The 18,747-nt window shown below is 35.5% G+C and overlaps 3 protein-coding genes across 4 annotated transcripts; 2 read left to right on the top strand and 1 right to left on the bottom strand.

Annotated features, from left to right (window-relative positions):
- Positions 1-257: 257 nt before the first annotated feature.
- On the top strand, positions 258-4,849 carry LOC125276883 (TATA box binding protein). 2 transcript variants are annotated; one of them, XM_048204825.1, is made up of 8 exons: positions 258-395; positions 920-1,054; positions 1,493-1,830; positions 2,191-2,278; positions 2,697-2,788; positions 2,887-3,054; positions 3,845-3,939; positions 4,056-4,849. In XM_048204825.1, exons 2-8 carry the CDS (start codon positions 1,001-1,003, stop codon positions 4,133-4,135), a joined length of 915 nt encoding a protein of 304 aa, XP_048060782.1. In that variant the 5' UTR covers positions 258-395; positions 920-1,000; the 3' UTR covers positions 4,136-4,849. The 2 variants fall into 2 exon arrangements, with proteins under 2 accessions (XP_048060782.1, XP_048060783.1); XM_048204826.1 differs by having other exon boundaries at positions 266-395; positions 925-1,054.
- On the bottom strand, positions 4,371-7,940 carry pdcd2 (programmed cell death 2). The gene is made up of 6 exons (XM_048204824.1): positions 7,533-7,940; positions 7,070-7,309; positions 6,840-6,983; positions 6,654-6,754; positions 6,452-6,565; positions 4,371-5,496 (listed from the first exon to the last, which is right to left on the bottom strand). Exons 1-6 carry the CDS (start codon positions 7,846-7,848, stop codon positions 5,332-5,334), a joined length of 1,080 nt encoding a protein of 359 aa, XP_048060781.1. The 5' UTR covers positions 7,849-7,940; the 3' UTR covers positions 4,371-5,331.
- Positions 7,941-8,851: 911 nt separating this feature from the next.
- Positions 8,852-15,460, top strand: rhoua (ras homolog family member Ua). The gene is made up of 3 exons (XM_048204823.1): positions 8,852-9,484; positions 11,921-11,979; positions 14,245-15,460. The coding sequence occupies exons 1-3, from the start codon at positions 9,235-9,237 to the stop codon at positions 14,695-14,697; spliced, it is 762 nt and encodes a 253-aa protein (XP_048060780.1). The 5' UTR covers positions 8,852-9,234; the 3' UTR covers positions 14,698-15,460.
- Positions 15,461-18,747: the final 3,287 nt, after the last annotated feature.

The raw sequence follows: 18,747 nt of genomic DNA, 5'->3' as shown, positions 1-18,747 counted from the left end.
ACATGATTAAAAATACTAGTGTTCTGAATAAATGTACGAGCAAAACGTCTATTATTATTAATATTAATATTAGTAATATTCTGAAATATTTTATTAATAAATGAAGCAGCAGCAGCTTTTGACTTTTACCACACTCTTTTTACGCTTATTTTTTTTTTTTGCATTATTGAATCATTTCCCGTTATATTTTATAAAATTATTAAAAAAAAAATTCTTGGTGTTGTTTATATGAATGTGTATATATAACTTAAATTAAAATAGCCCATGATGCACCGGAAACGCATAAAGAAGTCGGCGGAAGTTGTTGTGAAATCTCATGTTGTGCGCGCTCCCTGCGCTTCTGGAACTATTCCACTCAAACTCACAGCCCGCCTGGTGGATGCTGCGAATTATCGGTTTGTTTTGCCCTTTTTCATGCACAATCCATGATACTATTTCGGGAAAGATGTCTGTTATATATTTAATATGAACTGTTTGAGTTTGTAACGAACAGATTAGCGCCGCCAAGCTAGCCATGTTGGGCTCTTCAGTCTGTTCCGTAGACAGTAGTCTTGTTCTGATCACTACTAACGTTACCTGATTAATTGTCAACTCTGTTGTTGCTTTCCATTGAATGTGAATTATCTTATGTTTAGGAGCTTTGATAATGTGATACAACATTGAGCCACACTGCAAAAAAGCATAAGCCTTTATCTATAAACTTATCTTGATGCGTTCTGTACTTTACTTTTAAATTTACTTTCCTAATAAACTTGGAATAATGACACTCCGCAGGTTTTTATTTCACAACCAAACCCTGCAATTGTGTTCCTCCTGTAGATATGTATATATTTATTGATTTAACGTTACCTGTCTACAGTACACGCAAGTTTCTCGGAAGTATTGTTGTGTAAGTGTTTTTGTTTGTTCTTTATTTCAGCACAGGTCTTTTGAATCCATTGAGGTCTTCAAGCTAGTCTTGAAATCACTACTAGGTTGTTTTGCTTCATAACTTGTCGATATGGAGCAGAACAACAGTATACCTCCTTTCCCTCAAGGGCTGGCATCTCCACAGGTGAGTAATGTAGTGTTGAGTAAACATAGTTAAAGCTGGAATACACAGTTTTAAAAATCTCACCCAATTTTAAAATGCATGCATCTAACTAACACTTACCAACTTTGTAACTGAGTATCAGAGTTTCAAGTCATTCCGAACACAACAAACTCACACAGAAATGCCTTGTAGCTAGGAGAAATGTGACAAATTAAAATAATGTGTGTTATAAAATCGGCTCAGTCTGAAGCTAAAAAAAAAAAAAAAAAAATTTTGAGTCTATCAACTCAAATCTGCACAAATCTGACTTTCAGCAAGTAGTGTTGACCGCTCCAGGCTTTAAATTACTTGGGGCAAAAGTCATGTTGTGTATTGCAGGCTTTACATAATACAGATATTTTAATCAACTTATTCAATTCATCAATGCATGAAATTAATTCACCTCGTTTCTATTCAAAGAGCGCCATGACACCTGGCATTCCCATTTTCAGTCCTATGATGCCGTATGGCACGGGACTTACACCACAGCCAGTGCAGAACACCAACAGCTTGTCCCTCCTGGAGGAGCAGCAGCGACAACAGCAGCAGCAGCAGCAGCAGCAACAGGCAGCCTCACAACAGCAGGGTGGGATGGTGGGAGGTTCAGGCCAGACACCCCAGCTGTACCACTCGCAGGTCTCCACGACGACGGCACTGCCAGGCAACACGCCACTTTATACCACACCTCTCACCCCTATGACCCCCGTCACTCCTGCCACACCAGCCTCAGAGAGCTCTGGCATCGTTCCCCAGTTACAGTGAGTTCTTAAGCTGTCATCACTGTACATTTCTGTTAGAAATGTTGTTGATTGCCTTTAAGACCAAAAAAAGTTTTTTTGAGCTATTAAAAAATAACTCCAGTCCTGGGCCACTGCAGAGTACAACTCCAACCCCAGTTAAACACAGCTAATCAAGGTCTTACTAGGCATACTAGAAACTTCCAGGCAGGTGTATTGAGGCAAGTTGGAGCTAAACTCTACAGGACAGTGGCCCTCCAGGACTGATTTTGGACACCCCTGTTCTAGAAGCTCATAACATGACTGCTCTTTAGAATTTATCATATGTATTTCCATGTTTTGTTAAAAAAAAGTTAAATTATAATAAATTTTACTTTTAAGGAATATTGTGTCCACTGTGAACTTGGGGTGCAAACTTGACTTGAAGACGATAGCACTTCGAGCCAGAAATGCTGAATATAATCCAAAGGTAAGATTAGTTAAGAATTTCTTTTTTTTTTTTAAAAAGACCTTAGTCTTTTATGCAACTTTTTTGATCATTGATAATGCCATTTGACCATTAAAAAATAATTAGGTTGTCAGATTTGTATTTTTCTGATTTGAAATATGTTATTTAAATGTGAGTTTGGCAAGCAGCTTTTGATATTTCAGTATTTCCCCATTTAAGTAGATAAGAGTTGGTCTTGCTTGCCCGAAATAGCTGTCTGTAGTTGTTGCAAATATGACCGCAGAGTGAACTGACTTACCTCGAAAGGGATTTTGCCTATTGTTAGTCTAACAGTTCATAAAAATAAAAGTCACACTTGCAAGTGTATACTTTTTTCTAAACATTTCATAGAAGTCATCCACTTTGATTTAACAAAAATTTCCGTTAATAACTATTTCAGCGTTTTGCTGCTGTCATCATGAGAATACGAGAACCCAGAACAACTGCTCTCATCTTCAGCTCAGGGAAGATGGTGTGCACAGGAGCTAAAAGGTACGATTGCCATCTTGCTGTCGTTTTCTTCCTCTCGCACATGTAGAACTAACAGCAGTGTGTGTGTTTACCTTTCTTGTGTGCACTCGCTTCTGCAGTGAGGAACAGTCCCGATTGGCAGCCAGAAAATATGCCAGAGTGGTGCAGAAGTTGGGTTTTCCTGCCAAATTCTTAGACTTCAAAATTCAGAACATGGTGGGCAGCTGCGATGTCAAGTTTCCCATCCGATTAGAGGGCCTGGTGCTTACACACCAGCAGTTTAGCAGGTTTGTCCTTTTTTTTTTTTTTATATATATATATATATTTTTTTTTTTTTTTTTTTATTAATTAATATTATTTTATAGTACATCTCAAACTAAATTGAATGCTTTTCTATGCCTTATGAATAAGTTAGTAATATTCTACATTACTGTTTGAGCCCCTTAAAGGGTTAGTTAATTACTCATGTCGTTCCACATCCGTAAGACCTTTGTTCATCTTCAGAACACAAATTAAGATATTTTTGATGAAATCCGAGAGGTTTTTTTTTTTTTTTTTTTTTTTTTTTTTTCCAAGATCCAGCAAAGTAGTAAAGACATTGTTAAAATAGTCAACGTGACTGCAGTGGTTCAACCTTAATTTTAAGAAGTGATGGGAATACTTTTTGTGTGCAAAAACAAAATAAAAATGACTTTATTCAACAATTTAATCTCTCCCCCATCAGTCTCCTACGCTGTTTACTTTTTTTTTTTTTTTTAGACAGTGCAGTGCTTCCAGGTTCTACATCAGAACGCCGGCTCAGTATTATCCGGCTCTCGACCAGTAATGAGCCGGAGTTCTGACGTAGAACCTGGAAGCGCTGCACTGTCTAAAAAAAGTAAACAGCGTAGGAGACTGATGGGGGAGAGATTAAATTGTTGAATACTTTTTTTTTTTTTTTTTTTTGCGCACAAAGTCGTCTTATCACTAATCCCCTGAGATTTTGAATCCTTTGTGAGCATCATTCTGACTGTGAGATAGAAAAACTGTAATACCATTTGATATAAAATCTAATATCCTGCTTATACTTTTCCCCAGCTATGAACCCGAGTTATTTCCAGGATTAATCTACAGAATGATCAAACCAAGAATCGTCCTTTTAATATTCGTTTCAGGCAAAGTTGTACTCACAGGTGAGGTCATTGTTGTAATTAAAATAGCACAAACGGTACGTTTCAATACTAGTATGAGATTCTAAGTGAAATTGAGGTTACACAATGAAAATTTACCCTTTTTTTTTTTTTTTCAGGTGCAAAGGTTAGAGGAGAAATCTATGAAGCTTTTGAGAATATATACCCAATCTTAAAAGGGTTCAGGAAGACTACGTAATCTCTGTGCAGCTCACCGTTCTGTTACCGCTAGTGAATTACTTGCTGAGCCCACCGGTATGTCTGGGGTGACCTACGCTGTTTCATTTTACTTTTGTAAGCTTGTAAATATGAAGGACACCTGTTTCTTCACTCAGAAAGTGAACCAATCTGAGGATAATGCTTTTATTTTACCTTTTTAAAAATGTTTCTCACCCGCCATTTGGTTTTGAAAATACTGTTTTATCCATGTCTGATCATTTTAACAATCTTTTATTGTTTTATGATGTTATAATGTTCAGCGTTTCATACATACTTTTACACATTCCCTTTGTTAGCAGGTTTTATGTGTATTGCATTACTGATTGACTGTCTGTGTTGGCTGTCCATCAGTGAGGAATCAGTTTGTGGCAAGTAATGCCCATGTTGACCAGTGCAAGAAAATTTTGTTTGAAGGAGCGCATTTAGGTTATTTTCTAACAAAGCTTTGCAAACATGTATGCGGATCCTTCGGTTGTTGAAATCATTATGTGGATTTGACCATTAAGTTACAGTTTTGAATGAGTTAATCGTTGGCATATTGAACAACTGAATTCCCATTTCATTGTATGATGTGCTGTAGGTCTCCCAAAAGCCCCCTGTAAAGCACTGACATTTTAATTTAATTTGTTTGTCTATGTAACTAACTTACTTTGCTACTTTTGAATGCAAATAAATGTTTGCCAACTTCAGCTTATCTCTTCAGTTGTACATTTTTTTTTACCTCCAAATATATTAAACCTCCTGGAATGGCAATAAGACATTATTTTGGTTCTGTTTTGATGAGTTTTTACAATCAAAGGAATTGGGTAGTGTGAGATTAATTTGGATTTCATTCCAGAACTATAAATAAAAATGACACAATTGTATTACAAATAACACCATTTTCCTGCCTTGTTAAGATTTTGCTTTAGAAATAACAGGTTTTAATTAATGCTAATACAGACTCTGAGTCAGACTTGACAATACTACTGTTCAAAAGTCTGGGGTTGGTAAGGTTTATTTTTACATTTTGAAGCAAGTCTCTTTTTATATATACTGTATATATGACATCTTTTAATTTCAGTTAGGCACACAAATGGTGTATGTGGTTGCCTCAAAAGAACCAGTCCTTTCTTTATTACAAATGTGCTTTATGATACACAAGTCCAAATAGTAGTTCATCTGCATGGAGTAATTCTACACTGCTTGTTCTCCTGAAAAGTCTTGTTTCCAGATGAATTCGGCAGAATATTTGGTGCCTTGGTCACAGCTGTCAGCACATGTGTAGATGGCCACTGTACCCCAGTCTATGCTGGCATCTGTCCTATCCACTTTGAGGTGATTAAGTAACTGAGGCATAATCTGAAATAAACACAGCCACAATTTAAAGTGTTAGGATAAAATCTCAGCGTTGCTTCAGAGTAATGCATTAATCTAATTGTATTACATGTAAGAGAAATATTAAAACATAGCTGTGTATTTTAAAACAAGGAGTGGTACCATTTACAGTATTGTTCAAAAGGTTTGGTAAGATTAAGAAGTCTCAATGTTTATCAAGACTGGATTTATTTGATCTTAATTTAAGATGTGACATTCCTGTAATGGCAAAGCTGAATTAGCAGCTATTACTCCTTGTGTCACAAGATCCTTCAAAAATAATTTCAATATGCTGATTATGGTGCTTAAAGGGATAGTTCACCCAAAAATCAAAATTCTGTCATAATTTACTCACCCTCAGGTTGTTCAAAACCTGTATACATTTCTGTTCCGTTGAACATAAAAGAAATTTTTTCAGAACGTGGGAAACTGAACAGTTCTGGAACACCATTGACTTACATAGTATTTTTTTCCTACTATGGAAGTCAATGGTGCCCCAAAACGGCCTGCTTACAAATTCTCTTCAAAATTGTGTACAGTAGAAGAAAGAAATTTATACAGATTTGGAACAACTTAAGGCTGAATAAATGATAACAGAATTTTCATTTTTGGGTGAACTATCCCTTTAAGAAATATTTCTAATTATTATAAATGTTGAAAACAGTTGTGCTGCTTAATATTTTTATGGAAACATACATTTTTTTCAGGATTCTTTGATGAATAGAAAGTTTGAAATACAAATCTTTAGTAACATTAAACATTTTACATTACATGTACATTAAACATTTTAATTTACTGTCATTTTTTCATCAATTTAATACATCCTTGCTGAATAAAAGCATTTATTTCTTGAAAAAAAAAAATCTCTGACCCCAAACTTTTAAATGGTAATGTTTAAATGACAATGTGCTTTTTATATTTAACATGTATTTTACATTACCTGAAATTCAAAGAGACGTTTAGCACCACATGGACATTCTGGAACTTCTTCATCACGTGGCACATGTTCAGCTGACACCCAAAGAGGAGATCCTTCTTTACAATACCGCAAAACCTTAAAAAATACATAATCACATAGCCGTTGAACATATAACAGACACAAGCCATAGGTAGCATTTGCTCTTCAGGCTCTTGTAACTGACCTGTTGTGGTTCATTAGCAATTCGCTTCTTGAACTTCTGAAACACTTTAGTGTCTTGTGTTTCATGAAGCGCCATACTCTCTAGCTCACTGTTCTCCAAACCTGAGAGAGTACATAAAAACTGTGAATGACAAATCCTTGACAAGATGTAGAAATATCAAGCTGCTGAATCTGTTCAAAGGCATACCGTTATTTACGCACGTCATGCTCTCTTGATCCAAACTATGGGATTCATGGAGTTTCTCATCTTTTCCTGGAAGCTCTTCTGGTTCGGTAACCAGCTCCCACTCAGGAAAGAGAAATGAATTGAGCTCCTCTGAACTTTGAGAAACTATAGAAACAAATATGAAGAAAATCACAAGTATATATTAAAGTTGCAATCATTAGAAATAATGCATAATCAAAGCATTCACTCACCTTCATTTGAACATTCTTTCTTGTGCCGGTGTTTCCAGTCTATAGTCTGATGCTCTTTACTGCAGTATGTGACAGAGTGACATCTAGAGCAGGCTTTCTGTCCCAGACAGCCACACAGTCTGCACAGTTTGAGCCCAGAGCTCAGAACCTGATGATCATCCATAAGCTGGTCTGGTTTCTCATCAGAAGGTGGATCAAAAGGGTAAAAGTCATTTTTCCTTGGCAGTTGACATCTGAACACTGGAAATGGGGATAAAGCAAAATACTGTAACTTTATACATATGTTATACAGACCCTTGTACGATTAATACTAAACCACTTTTAGACAATATGAGAGATGATTCCCAAATGAATACCTCTTTAATTAAAATATAACATATATATATATATATATATATATATATATATATATATATATATATATATATATATACATATATACATCAGACAGCTCATGAATTACCTTTAAAACACTTGTTGTCATTTCTTGAATAGCAGGCTGGTGTCTTGCAGCAGAACACAAATAGTGTTCTGTGAAAGCATCGATCATGTTCCGTAACAGGCGCATACACCTGCAGAAGAAACACTGTTGGGAGTTTGCACTTCTCGCACTGTAACTCGGACACAGTTGGCAAATCCACCTGGCTTAACCACGCAGGTCTCCCTCCGACTTTACTTGGAAACTGGTTGCTGAGGAGCTGCCATGATTCTGCCTCCTCTAAGAAGCCCAGCACGACCTCACGGTTTGTTTTAGTTTCTTTACCAGCTTTTGCAGCCATCTGTCAAACTCTCACACAAAGCTAAGGGTTTCAGAATCATGTGCGGGTGTGTGTGTTCATCTGAGACCGGGGCTCGGGGCAAACAAGATCTGCGACTAACGTTCCACACAAAAATAAACGGCAAGAGCAATAAAAACGCACATAATGTACATGAAACCCACAAAATGTGCCTTATTATATATGTGAAAATTATTAATAGTTAATATTATTAACTAATATTCTCTATTGACTAGAGTTAAACGTCTTTCTCTTGTTCTTAGGTGAATTTACACCGTTTTTGCGTTTGTCCAATAGATGGCGTCACAATTCAATGAATTGGATATTTTTTTGTTGCTTAAATTGCACATAAATTCCACTTAGCCATTAATTAAAAACAACATTAGAGACACAAATTACACATATATAAAAACTATATATATTCCATATAAATATATAGCTTTATTTCAATTAACGAGAACAGTTTTGAGTAGTTTTAGTTACAACACTGATCCACAAACACTCAATATATCGACAATGGCAATGCATCAAAAATGTGATCTCAATGCAGTCAGTTGTCTATACAGGTTCACTGATGGGTCATTGATGTTTATTCATCATACATAAACACATTGTATCGGAAAGTGGCAAAAACTAATTTACTTTAATTATATTTACTTTAATTATTACTATTTGAAGAATTTTATGATAGTGTCGATATCATAGACTGTAAAAAAAATGGTCGATATCCATACTGAACGTTCTTCTAGAAAAAAAAAAAGCATTCAACACTAAAGAGATTTGTCAAATACAAATTTATATGCACTTCGTCCATTTCTATTTTCAAGGACATTATCACTGATAACAAATAAAAATGCTGACGCGTGTATTCGCAGCAGTTCAGTTGAGTTTATCAGTAATGACAACAGGTCTGCTGAACTTCAGTTCACGGATGAATGCAGCTCTCAGTAGATGATGTCATGGGCTCTGTCCCAAATCCTCCTCAGCTGCCTACCTCGGGTACGACCGAAAATGCTGCGCGCGCCTCAAAGCGCTGTCTAGCAGGCGGCTGACTCTGCATTGAGACACAGCCGCAGTGTTTGGGAGTAAAGGAGTAAAAGTGCTCAGATCAGTTTTAGAGAGGGCGGAGGATGGCTCGCCTCATGAGGGCATAACGTCAGTGTATGTGTGGGCTTCGTATTTATTTTTGCTTTAGCGTTTCTTTGTTTTATGTCCAGATAAAGCAAACACTTTTTGATTTGAAATGTAGCTTTAGCGGACTTTTTCCCCCCTCAAAAATAAATGGACACCGCGGTGAAACCGGAGACGGGCGCTCCAATCTCTCATTCACAAGCGAGATGAATCACTGAACCTGGCGTTAAAACTCCTGGACGGTCAGAGTTTTCAGCGATGCCTCCGCAGGGAGGTGGAGAATATAAGCCTGTCCCAGGTACGGTTGTGCCGCCGGTACCCCCGAGGAGATTCAGGGGCAAAGATTTGTCATCCGCGGTGAAGAGCCGCTTCGGGTCTGCAGCGGAGCGCAGGGTGAAGTGCGTGTTGGTTGGTGATGGTGCAGTGGGTAAAACTAGTCTTATTGTGAGCTATACCACCAATGGGTATCCCACCGAGTATGTTCCAACAGCGTTTGACAACTTTGCAGGTAAATATCACTCCAGCATTTAAAATCAAAACATAAAAACTAAATGTAAAAAGTAAATAAAGTTAGTAAATTCAAAACTTTAACTACTCTAACCACCTGCTACCAAATTTAGTTTAGGCTGGTGCTGCTGCTGTGTATTGGGTAATGGTAGCTGGTTTCTAGCTGGTCTAAGATGGCCATTAGCTTGTCCAAACTGCTGGTCATTTGCTTGATAGACCACCTTAGACCAGCAACAAACCAGTTACCATCTGGTCATTTCAGCTCAACCAACCAACCAATTATCAGCTTGAACTAACTAATGTCAATTTAGAATATATATATATATATATATATATATATATATATTGTTGTATGTATGTATATGTATGTATATATATATATATATATATATATATATATATATATATATATATATATATATATACATACATACATACATACATTTTATATATATGTATATTATGTATGTGTATATATATATATATATATATATATATATATATATATATATATATATATATATATAAAATGTATGTATGTATATGTATATTATGTATATATATATATATATATATATATATATATATAATGTATGTATGTGTATATATTATGCATGTGTATATATATATATATATATATATATATATATATATATATATATACATAATATGGGTCAAAGATGAAAGTGTTTTCAAGTGTCACAACAACAAAACAATAAGTAATACAGCTTTGAATTGTTGTTTTTCAATATGTCAGAATGGGTCCTGCTTAATTTGTTTGGTTTTTTCTGAGCAAAAATTACATATCATACATTTCAACCACGATTTACAGAATTGCAAGTGCTAATTACTTTTACACTTTTTACTACATTTTTAAACTTTGCCACTATCCTAGGTTTTGCCTATTTGTCAGCAAGAATTTTTGTACTCATTTAAAATGCAATAAAAATTAGTATGCTCTCTTATTCTTTTATATATTTTATTACGTACAGGTCAGAATAAATATGTTGTTTCAATTTTTACATAAATATAAATGTTAGACTGAATGACAATGGAACATTATTTCACCCACATTTTGACATTTTATTCTCCTCAAACTTATTTGAAACCTTAAAAGTGGATGTTTTACTTGCATTTAATGTGCTTTCTATGTATATAAAATCACTTTTGTAAATTATATTATATATATTATAATATTATAATTATATTATATTATATATATATATACAGTACAGTCCAAAAGTTTGGAACCACTAAGATTTTTAATGTTTTTAAAAGAAGTTTCGTCTGCTCACCAAGGCTACATTTATTTAATTAAAAATACAGTAAAAAACAGTAATATTGTGAAATATTATTACAATTTAAAATAACTGTTTTCTATTTGAATATATTTCACAAAGTAATTTATTCCTGTGATGCAAAGCTGAATTTTCAGCATCATTACTCCAGTCTTCAGTGTCACATGATCCTTCAGAAATCATTCTAATATGCTGATCTGCTGCTCAAGAAACATTTAATGTGTACAATTGTACAAAATATTTGTGTACAATATTTTTTTTCAGGATTATTTGATGAATAGAAAGTTCAAAAGAACAGTGTTTATCTGAAATCTAATCTTTTGTAACATTATAAATGTCTTTACTGCCACTTTTGATTGATTTAATGCATCCTTGCTGAATAAAAGTATTCATTTCTTTAATTTTTTTTCAAAAAAATAAAAATAAAAATTCTTACTGACCCCAAACTTTTGAACGGTAGTGTATAATGCTACAGAAGCTTTGTATTTCAGATAAATGCTGTTCTTTTGAACTTTCTATTCATCAAGGAATCCTGAAAAAAAAAGTACACAACTGTTTTCAACATTGAAAATAATCATAAATGTTTATTTAGCAGCAAATCAGCATATTAGAATGATTTCTGAAGGATCATGTGACACTGAAGACTGGAGTAACGATGCTGAAAATTCAGCTTTGCATCACAGGAATAAATTACTTTGTGAAATATATTCAAATAGAAAACAGTTATTTTAAATTGTAATAATATTTCACAATATTACTGTTTTTTACTGTATTTTTAATTAAATAAATGTAGCCTTGGTGAGCAGACAAAACTTCTTTTAAAAACATTAAAAATCTTAGTGGTTCCAAACTTTTGGACTGTACTGTATATATATATATATATATATATATATATATATATATATATATATATATATATATATATATATATAAATGATGAAGATTGATCAATTGAGTGACCTAATTCAATTGATCACATGGCCACATGATGTTTGGCTGATGTTTTTATGGTGTGTTTTTGTAAGATCAGCAAGTTCACCAACCCAATTCAGTCTCATTAATCACAGTCCGTGTGTCTTAATGATGTGCACTGACTAAAGAGGGATAAAATGTCGAATTGAATCTGTTCTCCATTGCAGCGGTTGTAGCTGTGGATGGCAAGCCTGTGAAACTTCAGCTTTGTGACACAGCCGGTCAGGTCAGTCCAGGGAGCCCACTCAGCACCACCAGACCCAAACAAACCACCTCACACAAACACATTCAAGGCAGTGCAACTCCATCATGTCGCTGTATAAGGATGACATATTGTTTGCATAAACACATACTGGTAGAAGCCCTCCGCTCTTAACTGTAAACAGACTTGTGAGTCATGTCCTAATTAGTCATATGGTTGCCTATCTGTTAGATAAGAACAAAAGTGATTCAGTGTTGTTTTGCTTACTCATGATAAGAGTTTCTGGTAAAGTTCAGCTGAAGTTTGCAGTCCAGGCATCATAAGGAAGTATATGCTTTATCCTATGGGAGCACACTATTATAGGTCAGTAAGTGTCTCTCTCCCTTTGTGGGAGTGGGAAACCAGCTCTAGGGGATCACAAATGGGAAGCAGTCTAATTGTGATGAATTGGGCTTGATCCGAGGGAAAGGGAGACCTACTTTCAGCCAGGGTACAGCTGGGGCTAGTCACTGGAAACGTGAGATCAGTGTGTTTTCGATGAGTTTAGCAAGCTAAGGGGAGACAGTGAAGGGAGGCAAGCCAAGAGAGATTTGGATCAGTCCTGTTTAGGTCAGTGGAAAGAGAAGGAGAGAGACACACAGAAAGACTTGAGAATTTTTTTTATTTATAAGTTTGTGAGCTCATTTCCTCTACTTTTACATTTAGTTTTGCTTTTATTAAACATTATTTAAAATTCATCTTTAAAAGCACTAATAATTTAATTAATAACACTGGTAAATTAAATAGAATTTTAATATCAGCCATTTATTGGGTATCAGCCGTAACATAAAAGTTACTATCAGTGAGTATTTAAATGTGATGATACACAGGGCAATTTTTTGAGCAATGTTGCCGAGCGATGTTTCTTAGGCACTTTCCCATTGAGAATGGGCAACAAATATTGAAATATTGATCTAAAGCATCCAGATAGAAATTTGCCCATTCTCAATGGGAGAGTGCCCAAGCAACATCGCTGGGCAATATTGCCTGGCAGTATTGCTCAAAAAGTTGCCCCGTGTATCATCACCTTTAATTTCATAAACCAGATACCAACATACTTGCATATAAATTATATAATTGGATAAATTATACTGTTGGATGATTGTTTCTCATAGGTTAGAATGTGTCCAGTTGACTAATATGAGAAGAAAGCTTCCTTGGTGTATCAACAAAAACCAAGCTGGAGACTCTAAAGGAAGAGTAAAAGAGATGGAATGCAGCAGTAATAAACAACAGATCTCACATTTTCTGTTCTAGATTGTATCATTTGTGCCGCTGACATCACAGCGGGTTCTGATATTTCAGAGATATGGAATCATAAGCATGACCTGGAAGTTGCCAGTTTAGAAGATTAAAGTACCATTACTGTAAGATAAGGCTGCTTATTGGCGTTTGGAGAAGTTTTTACACTACTAAATTTATTTGCACTACAATTTTGATGAAAAGAAGAGAAAAGAATACTTTTATTCTGTAAGGATGCATTAAAAAGTAACAGTAAAAACATTTACAATGTTACAAAAGATTTACAAAACGTCAAATAAATGTTGTTTTTTTAACTTTATATTCACTAAAGAATCCTGAAAAAATGATCAAAGTTTCCACAAAATATTAAGCAGCACAACTGTTTTCAACATTGATAATAAGAAAAGTTTCTTGAGCACCAAATCAGCGTATTAGCATAATTTCTGAAGGATCCTGTGACACTGTAGTCTGGAATGGCTGCTGAAAATAGTTATTTTAAATTGTAATAATGTTTCACAATATTACTGTTTTTACTGTAATAAATATAACCTTGGTGAGCATAAGAGACTTATTTCAAAAACAATAAAAAATCTTACCAACCCCATACTTTTGAATGGTAATGTATGATATTTCAAAAGTTTGTTTACAATAAACAACCAGAAAGAAAAAATAAAGAATATAATACATAGACAACAAATTACTGACAACTGACAAGATGTTTAATAGAAAATCACAACTTCATAACTAAAGAAATCTAACAATTAACAATATGAAGTTCTAAATGCAGATGTTCATTTTTGAGGGATCCAGCAGTTTCATTAACAGAAAAAAAAAAAAAGTTAGTCCTTTTTGTAAGAAAATATATAATGTAAAACAGAGCGAGCAGAACAAACACCCTTGGGGCCATTCACATTTTACATGTAACTACTTTTAACATTCCAAAACAGTATCAAGTGTTAGTTTCTCCTTGATGTTTATCACTACTGAATCTTTCTTTGCTCTGGGCAGGATGAGTTTGACAAGCTCCGGCCGCTGTGCTACACCAACGCTGACGTCTTCCTGCTCTGCTTCAGTGTGGTAAGTCCCTCCTCGTTCCAGAATGTGAGGGAGAAGTGGGTTCCTGAGATCCGCCGGCACTGCCCGAGGGCACCGATACTGCTGGTCGGCACTCAGGCTGACCTCCGGCAAGACGTCAAAGTGCTCATCCAGCTGGCCCAGTACAAGGAGAGGCCGGTCGACCCCGAGGAGGCCTGTGTGTGTGCTGAGGAAGTGCAGGCTGTCTCGTACATGGAGTGTTCAGCGCTCACCCAGAAGAACCTAAAGGAGGTGTTTGACACTGCTATAGTGGCCAGCATCCAGTACTCGGACAGCCAGCAACAGAAAAGGCTGAAGAAGCGGACGCCCGATAAAATGAGGAAGCTCTCCGAGTCATGGTGGAGGAAATACTGCTGTTTGGCGTAGATGCGAGAATATGATTGTACTGTTGACGTGGATTCGGTGAGACTTTTATGGATAGAAACGGACACAGATCCATCTGCTTTATGAGACTGTGTTTGTGGGTGAACTGGAGAACAGGTGGCTGTGAAATGAATGGGACAGTTTAGAAAAGATCGGCAAGCTTTTGTCATAAAATGGAAACATTCATAGAGACTAGTAGTTGTCAGCTACATTTTAAGATCTGCTCTCCATTTGGAAAGTCCCAGGTTAACCTCAAATGCTCATGTGAACAATTCAGGGCAAGAGTCATCTGTCTTTCTTTACCTTATCTTTTGTTGAAGAGGGTTTCAAGTGGACTTAAGGGCTGTTTTACTATCAAAGATCTAGTTTAGACTGCCAGATTTTCCTTCTTCATTTAGGCACTGTGAAAAGCAACCCTATTGGTCAGTCTCAGCAAAAACATGGCATTTTATTGGTGTTTTAACACTTGCACGAACAGGATTACTTGCCTTTGTTATCCAGAGTGACTCAAGTGCTTCGTCATGTATCTGTCAAAGCATTAAGTGTGATGTAGAGTACAAGCAGATGTTTGGACACACTACCAACTTGACATCATCGACATTTACCTTGTTGTCCAGTGAGGGTGAATGATTGTCCATTTTAGAGACAGCAGGACGCTGGCACATCTCTCCAGCCTGTCTTGTTTACATTTGGAGTTAAGTCCAGACTCAAACACGCCATGAGGTCAGGGTCTTTGAGTGTAAGTAAGTAGACTTAGTAGGCCAGTTGGATTATATATCTGGTCATTGAACCTGGAGTTTCTTCAAAATCACAGTGTTTTGAGTGAAGCGTTTCAGTGGTGTCAGGAGGATTCTGATTAGCTCAGACATTCTTGGTTATTTATTGGAATATACACTAACATTCAAAAGTTTGGGGTCTGTACATTTTTTTGTTTACTCACCGAGGCTGGAATTATTTGATCAGAAATACAGTAAAAACATTGTGAAATATTATTACAATTTAAATAATTGTTTTCTATTTTAATACATTTTAAAATATAATTTATTCCTGTGATGGCAAAGCTGAATTTTCAGCATCATTACTCCAGTCTTCAGTGTCACACGATCCTTCGGAAATCATTCTAATAATCTGATTTGATGCTGAAGAAACATTTCTTCTTATTATTATCAACATTGAAAACAGTTGTGCAGCTTAAAATGGAAACCGTGATACATTTTTTTCAAGATTCTTTGATGCATAGAAAGTTAAGAAACATTTATTTGTAATAGAAATCCATCATCATAAATGTCTTTACTGTCACTTTTGATCAATTTAATGCATCCTTGCTGAATAAATGCATTAATTTTAAAAAAGGTCTTACTAACCCAAACTTTTGAATGGGGTGTATGCTGGTCATTTTGGATGAAGGAAAAACTATTTTAGAGGAGCCAGAGTTTTCAACCAGAACTAATGGTTGACATTGCTTTCCAGTTTCCGTTTAAGCTGATAAAATATTTGTGCCTGAAATTTCTAATTAGGTTTTTCATGCCTTTGCAGTTTATGGCACTTTTTAAAAGGTGAAATGTGTAATTTCCGCCCCACTTGCAGTCTTTTTGTTTGAGTTGGACATTATAACAACACAAACAATGGTGTAAGTTTGAGGACGGGACTATCTGTATGCTCAAATGATGAGAGATTTTAGTGTTGTTGTTTTATTTCAATTCTGTTCTTTCAAAAATTATTTCAAAATTATGTAATTATTAATTCAGTTCAGTTCTCAATTATTAATTCAATTATTTTGCAAATTGGGGACATTAGTGGCGCAGACATGACACACTTCACCTTCACAGAAAATCTTTAAAAAACTATTCTTCAATAATTGTGTGAATACGTTTGTCAGGCACTTTTATCCAAAGCAACTTACATTGCCTTTTAAGGTTTAAGCTACTAGTTGTGTATTTGTCGCCCCTAAACCATGATGTCAGCCACATCATGCTTTGATAAGCATTGCAGTCATATAAATAAATTAATTCTATATAAAATACGTGGAATGCTGTTCCAGGCCAAACTGCACATTTTATCAGGCTTCCACGTAGGACAAACTGGAAAAGTCGCCTGCTGCTGTGCGACGTGAATGAGTATTAAGCTGAATGACAGAGTAAGGAAAAGTTAATGTTTCACTGCATAAGCTGGGTTAGGTGAGGAAGAATCACTAACGTCACTAGTGGCAAACATTTTTCTCTCATGAGCGCAGAATGAACCAAGAATGAAATCAAGATGAGTTTTATGCTTGCCACTTGTACTGTTGGATTGTGCCAGAATGTGGCGAGGCGCTGAAACAGCGTTGAAAAATAAGTGAATGGCTCTCAGCAAGTGATTACAGTGATGTAAACCGCAAGTGTTAAAGGTGGCATAGTGAGAGTTGAACCCCAAACCAAACAATCATATTGATTTTAAAGGGATAGTTTGCAAAAATGAAAGTTCTGTCTTCATGTTGTGTTCAAACTTGTATGAGTTTCTTCTGTTGAACACAAAAGAAGAGTTTTTTGTCCATAAAGTAAAAGTGTTGTTTTAAAACCTAATGACTTTCATTCTCAAAAACAGTTATATAAAATATACTCTTTTGTGTTCCACACATAGGCCCCACAGATAAAAGAAAGTCATACGCATTTTGAACGACATCAGGGTGAGAAGATGGGACAGACTTTTCACTTTTAGATGAAATATCTCTTTATGCATAAGCATATTGTAATCATAATCATGTATCAAGAAGTATATTGGTGGCATTCCTTATATTGTGAATCTAAGAATTGTTTCATATGTTTCAAACAACAGGCCTTAAGTTCAGACTGACCAAAGCAAATGAGTGCTACAGTGCTGTGTACTTTCACAGGGCAGGATCAATTACTTAGAGGTTTTTGACAAGTCGCCAAACTATCACTTTGGACACGCAGTGTGTTTATTCACTGCTTTGATTTGCACGCGAGTTGCATTGCAGTGTTGTATATTTACTGTGTGAGTGAGCTCATTGCTGCAACGTCCCACCAGACGGAACTGTTCAGGATCTGGTGGTCGTTCAGACAAAAAGCCGACATGCAATAACAGAGACCTCCCTGTACTGTAGATTGTTATCTTTCTCAGAATAAATATACTTTTTGTCTACTTATTGTCTGTGTGCATCATATTTAATTTTCTTGGGATATGTTATGAAAAGCTATCAGTAAAGGGGATCATTTCATTATCTCAGTGCCTTTTATAGTTAATAATTGGTAAACACTGTCTTACCTGCAGAAATAATGAGGCTTAATGGTGTCTGTTAGGGTTGTGTACAGTTCACTGTCTATGTTGTCTTATCACATTTGAGAAAATGTAGCTATTTTCCAGTATTTTCTTCTCATTAATGCTTAAATTATACTATTGTATGGTTATAGCTTAAAGGTGCCCTAGAACTTTTTTTTAAAAGATGTAATATAAGTCTAAGGTGTCCCCTGAATGTGTCTGTGAAGTTTCAGCTCAAAATACCCCATAGATTTTTTTAAATAAATTTTTTTAACTGCCTATTTTGGGGCATCATTATAAATGAGCCGATTCAGGGCTGCTGGCCCTTTAATTGCTCGTGCTCCACGCCCACGGAGCTCGCGCTTGCCTTAAACAACATAAAAAAAAGTTCAAACAGCTAATATAACCCTCAAAATGGATCTTTACAAAGTGTTCGTCATGCAGCATGTCTAATCGCGTAAGTACAGTGTTTATTTGAATGATTACATTTGGTTATGAATGAGTTTGATAGTGCTCCGTGGCTAACGGCTAACATTACACAGTGTTGGAGAGATTTATAAAGAATGAAGTTGTGTTTATGAATTATACAGACTGCAAGTGTTTAAAAAATGAAAATAACGACGGCTCTTGTCTCCGTGAATACAGTAAGAAACGATGGTAGCTTTAACCACATTTAACAGTACATTAGCAACATGCTAACAAAACATTTAGAAAGACAATTTACAAATATCACTAAAAATATCATGTTATCATGAATCATGTCAGTTATTATTGCTCCATCTGCCTTTTTTTCGC

The sequence above is a fragment of the Megalobrama amblycephala genome, linkage group LG10 (genome assembly GCF_018812025.1).
Source record: "Megalobrama amblycephala isolate DHTTF-2021 linkage group LG10, ASM1881202v1, whole genome shotgun sequence".
Classification (NCBI taxonomy): Eukaryota; Metazoa; Chordata; class Actinopteri; order Cypriniformes; family Xenocyprididae; genus Megalobrama; species Megalobrama amblycephala.
Note: the sequence above shows the minus strand (reverse complement) of the source record. Positions and strands in the feature narration are given on the sequence as shown.

Bases quoted from the DNA above. Each gene is read 5' to 3' on its own strand.
- pdcd2 (XM_048204824.1), bottom strand. From the start codon at position 7,848: ATGGCTGCAAAAGCTGGTAAAGAAACTAAAACAAACCGTGAGGTCGTG. The intron at 6,566-6,653 runs GTCAGTTACAAG...GTATTTTTTAAG, and splicing joins TTGCTAATGAACCACAACAG to GTTTTGCGGTATTGTAAAGA. The intron at 5,497-6,451 runs GTAATGTAAAAT...TGTTTATTTCAG, and splicing joins AACGTCTCTTTGAATTTCAG to ATTATGCCTCAGTTACTTAA.
- LOC125276883 (XM_048204825.1), top strand. From the start codon at position 1,001: ATGGAGCAGAACAACAGTATACCTCCTTTCCCTCAAGGGCTGGCATCT. The intron at 1,055-1,492 runs GTGAGTAATGTA...TTCTATTCAAAG, and splicing joins AAGGGCTGGCATCTCCACAG to AGCGCCATGACACCTGGCAT. The intron at 2,789-2,886 runs GTACGATTGCCA...TCGCTTCTGCAG, and splicing joins GTGTGCACAGGAGCTAAAAG to TGAGGAACAGTCCCGATTGG.
- rhoua (XM_048204823.1), top strand. From the start codon at position 9,235: ATGCCTCCGCAGGGAGGTGGAGAATATAAGCCTGTCCCAGGTACGGTT. The intron at 9,485-11,920 runs GTAAATATCACT...TCTCCATTGCAG, and splicing joins AGCGTTTGACAACTTTGCAG to CGGTTGTAGCTGTGGATGGC. The intron at 11,980-14,244 runs GTCAGTCCAGGG...TGCTCTGGGCAG, and splicing joins TTTGTGACACAGCCGGTCAG to GATGAGTTTGACAAGCTCCG.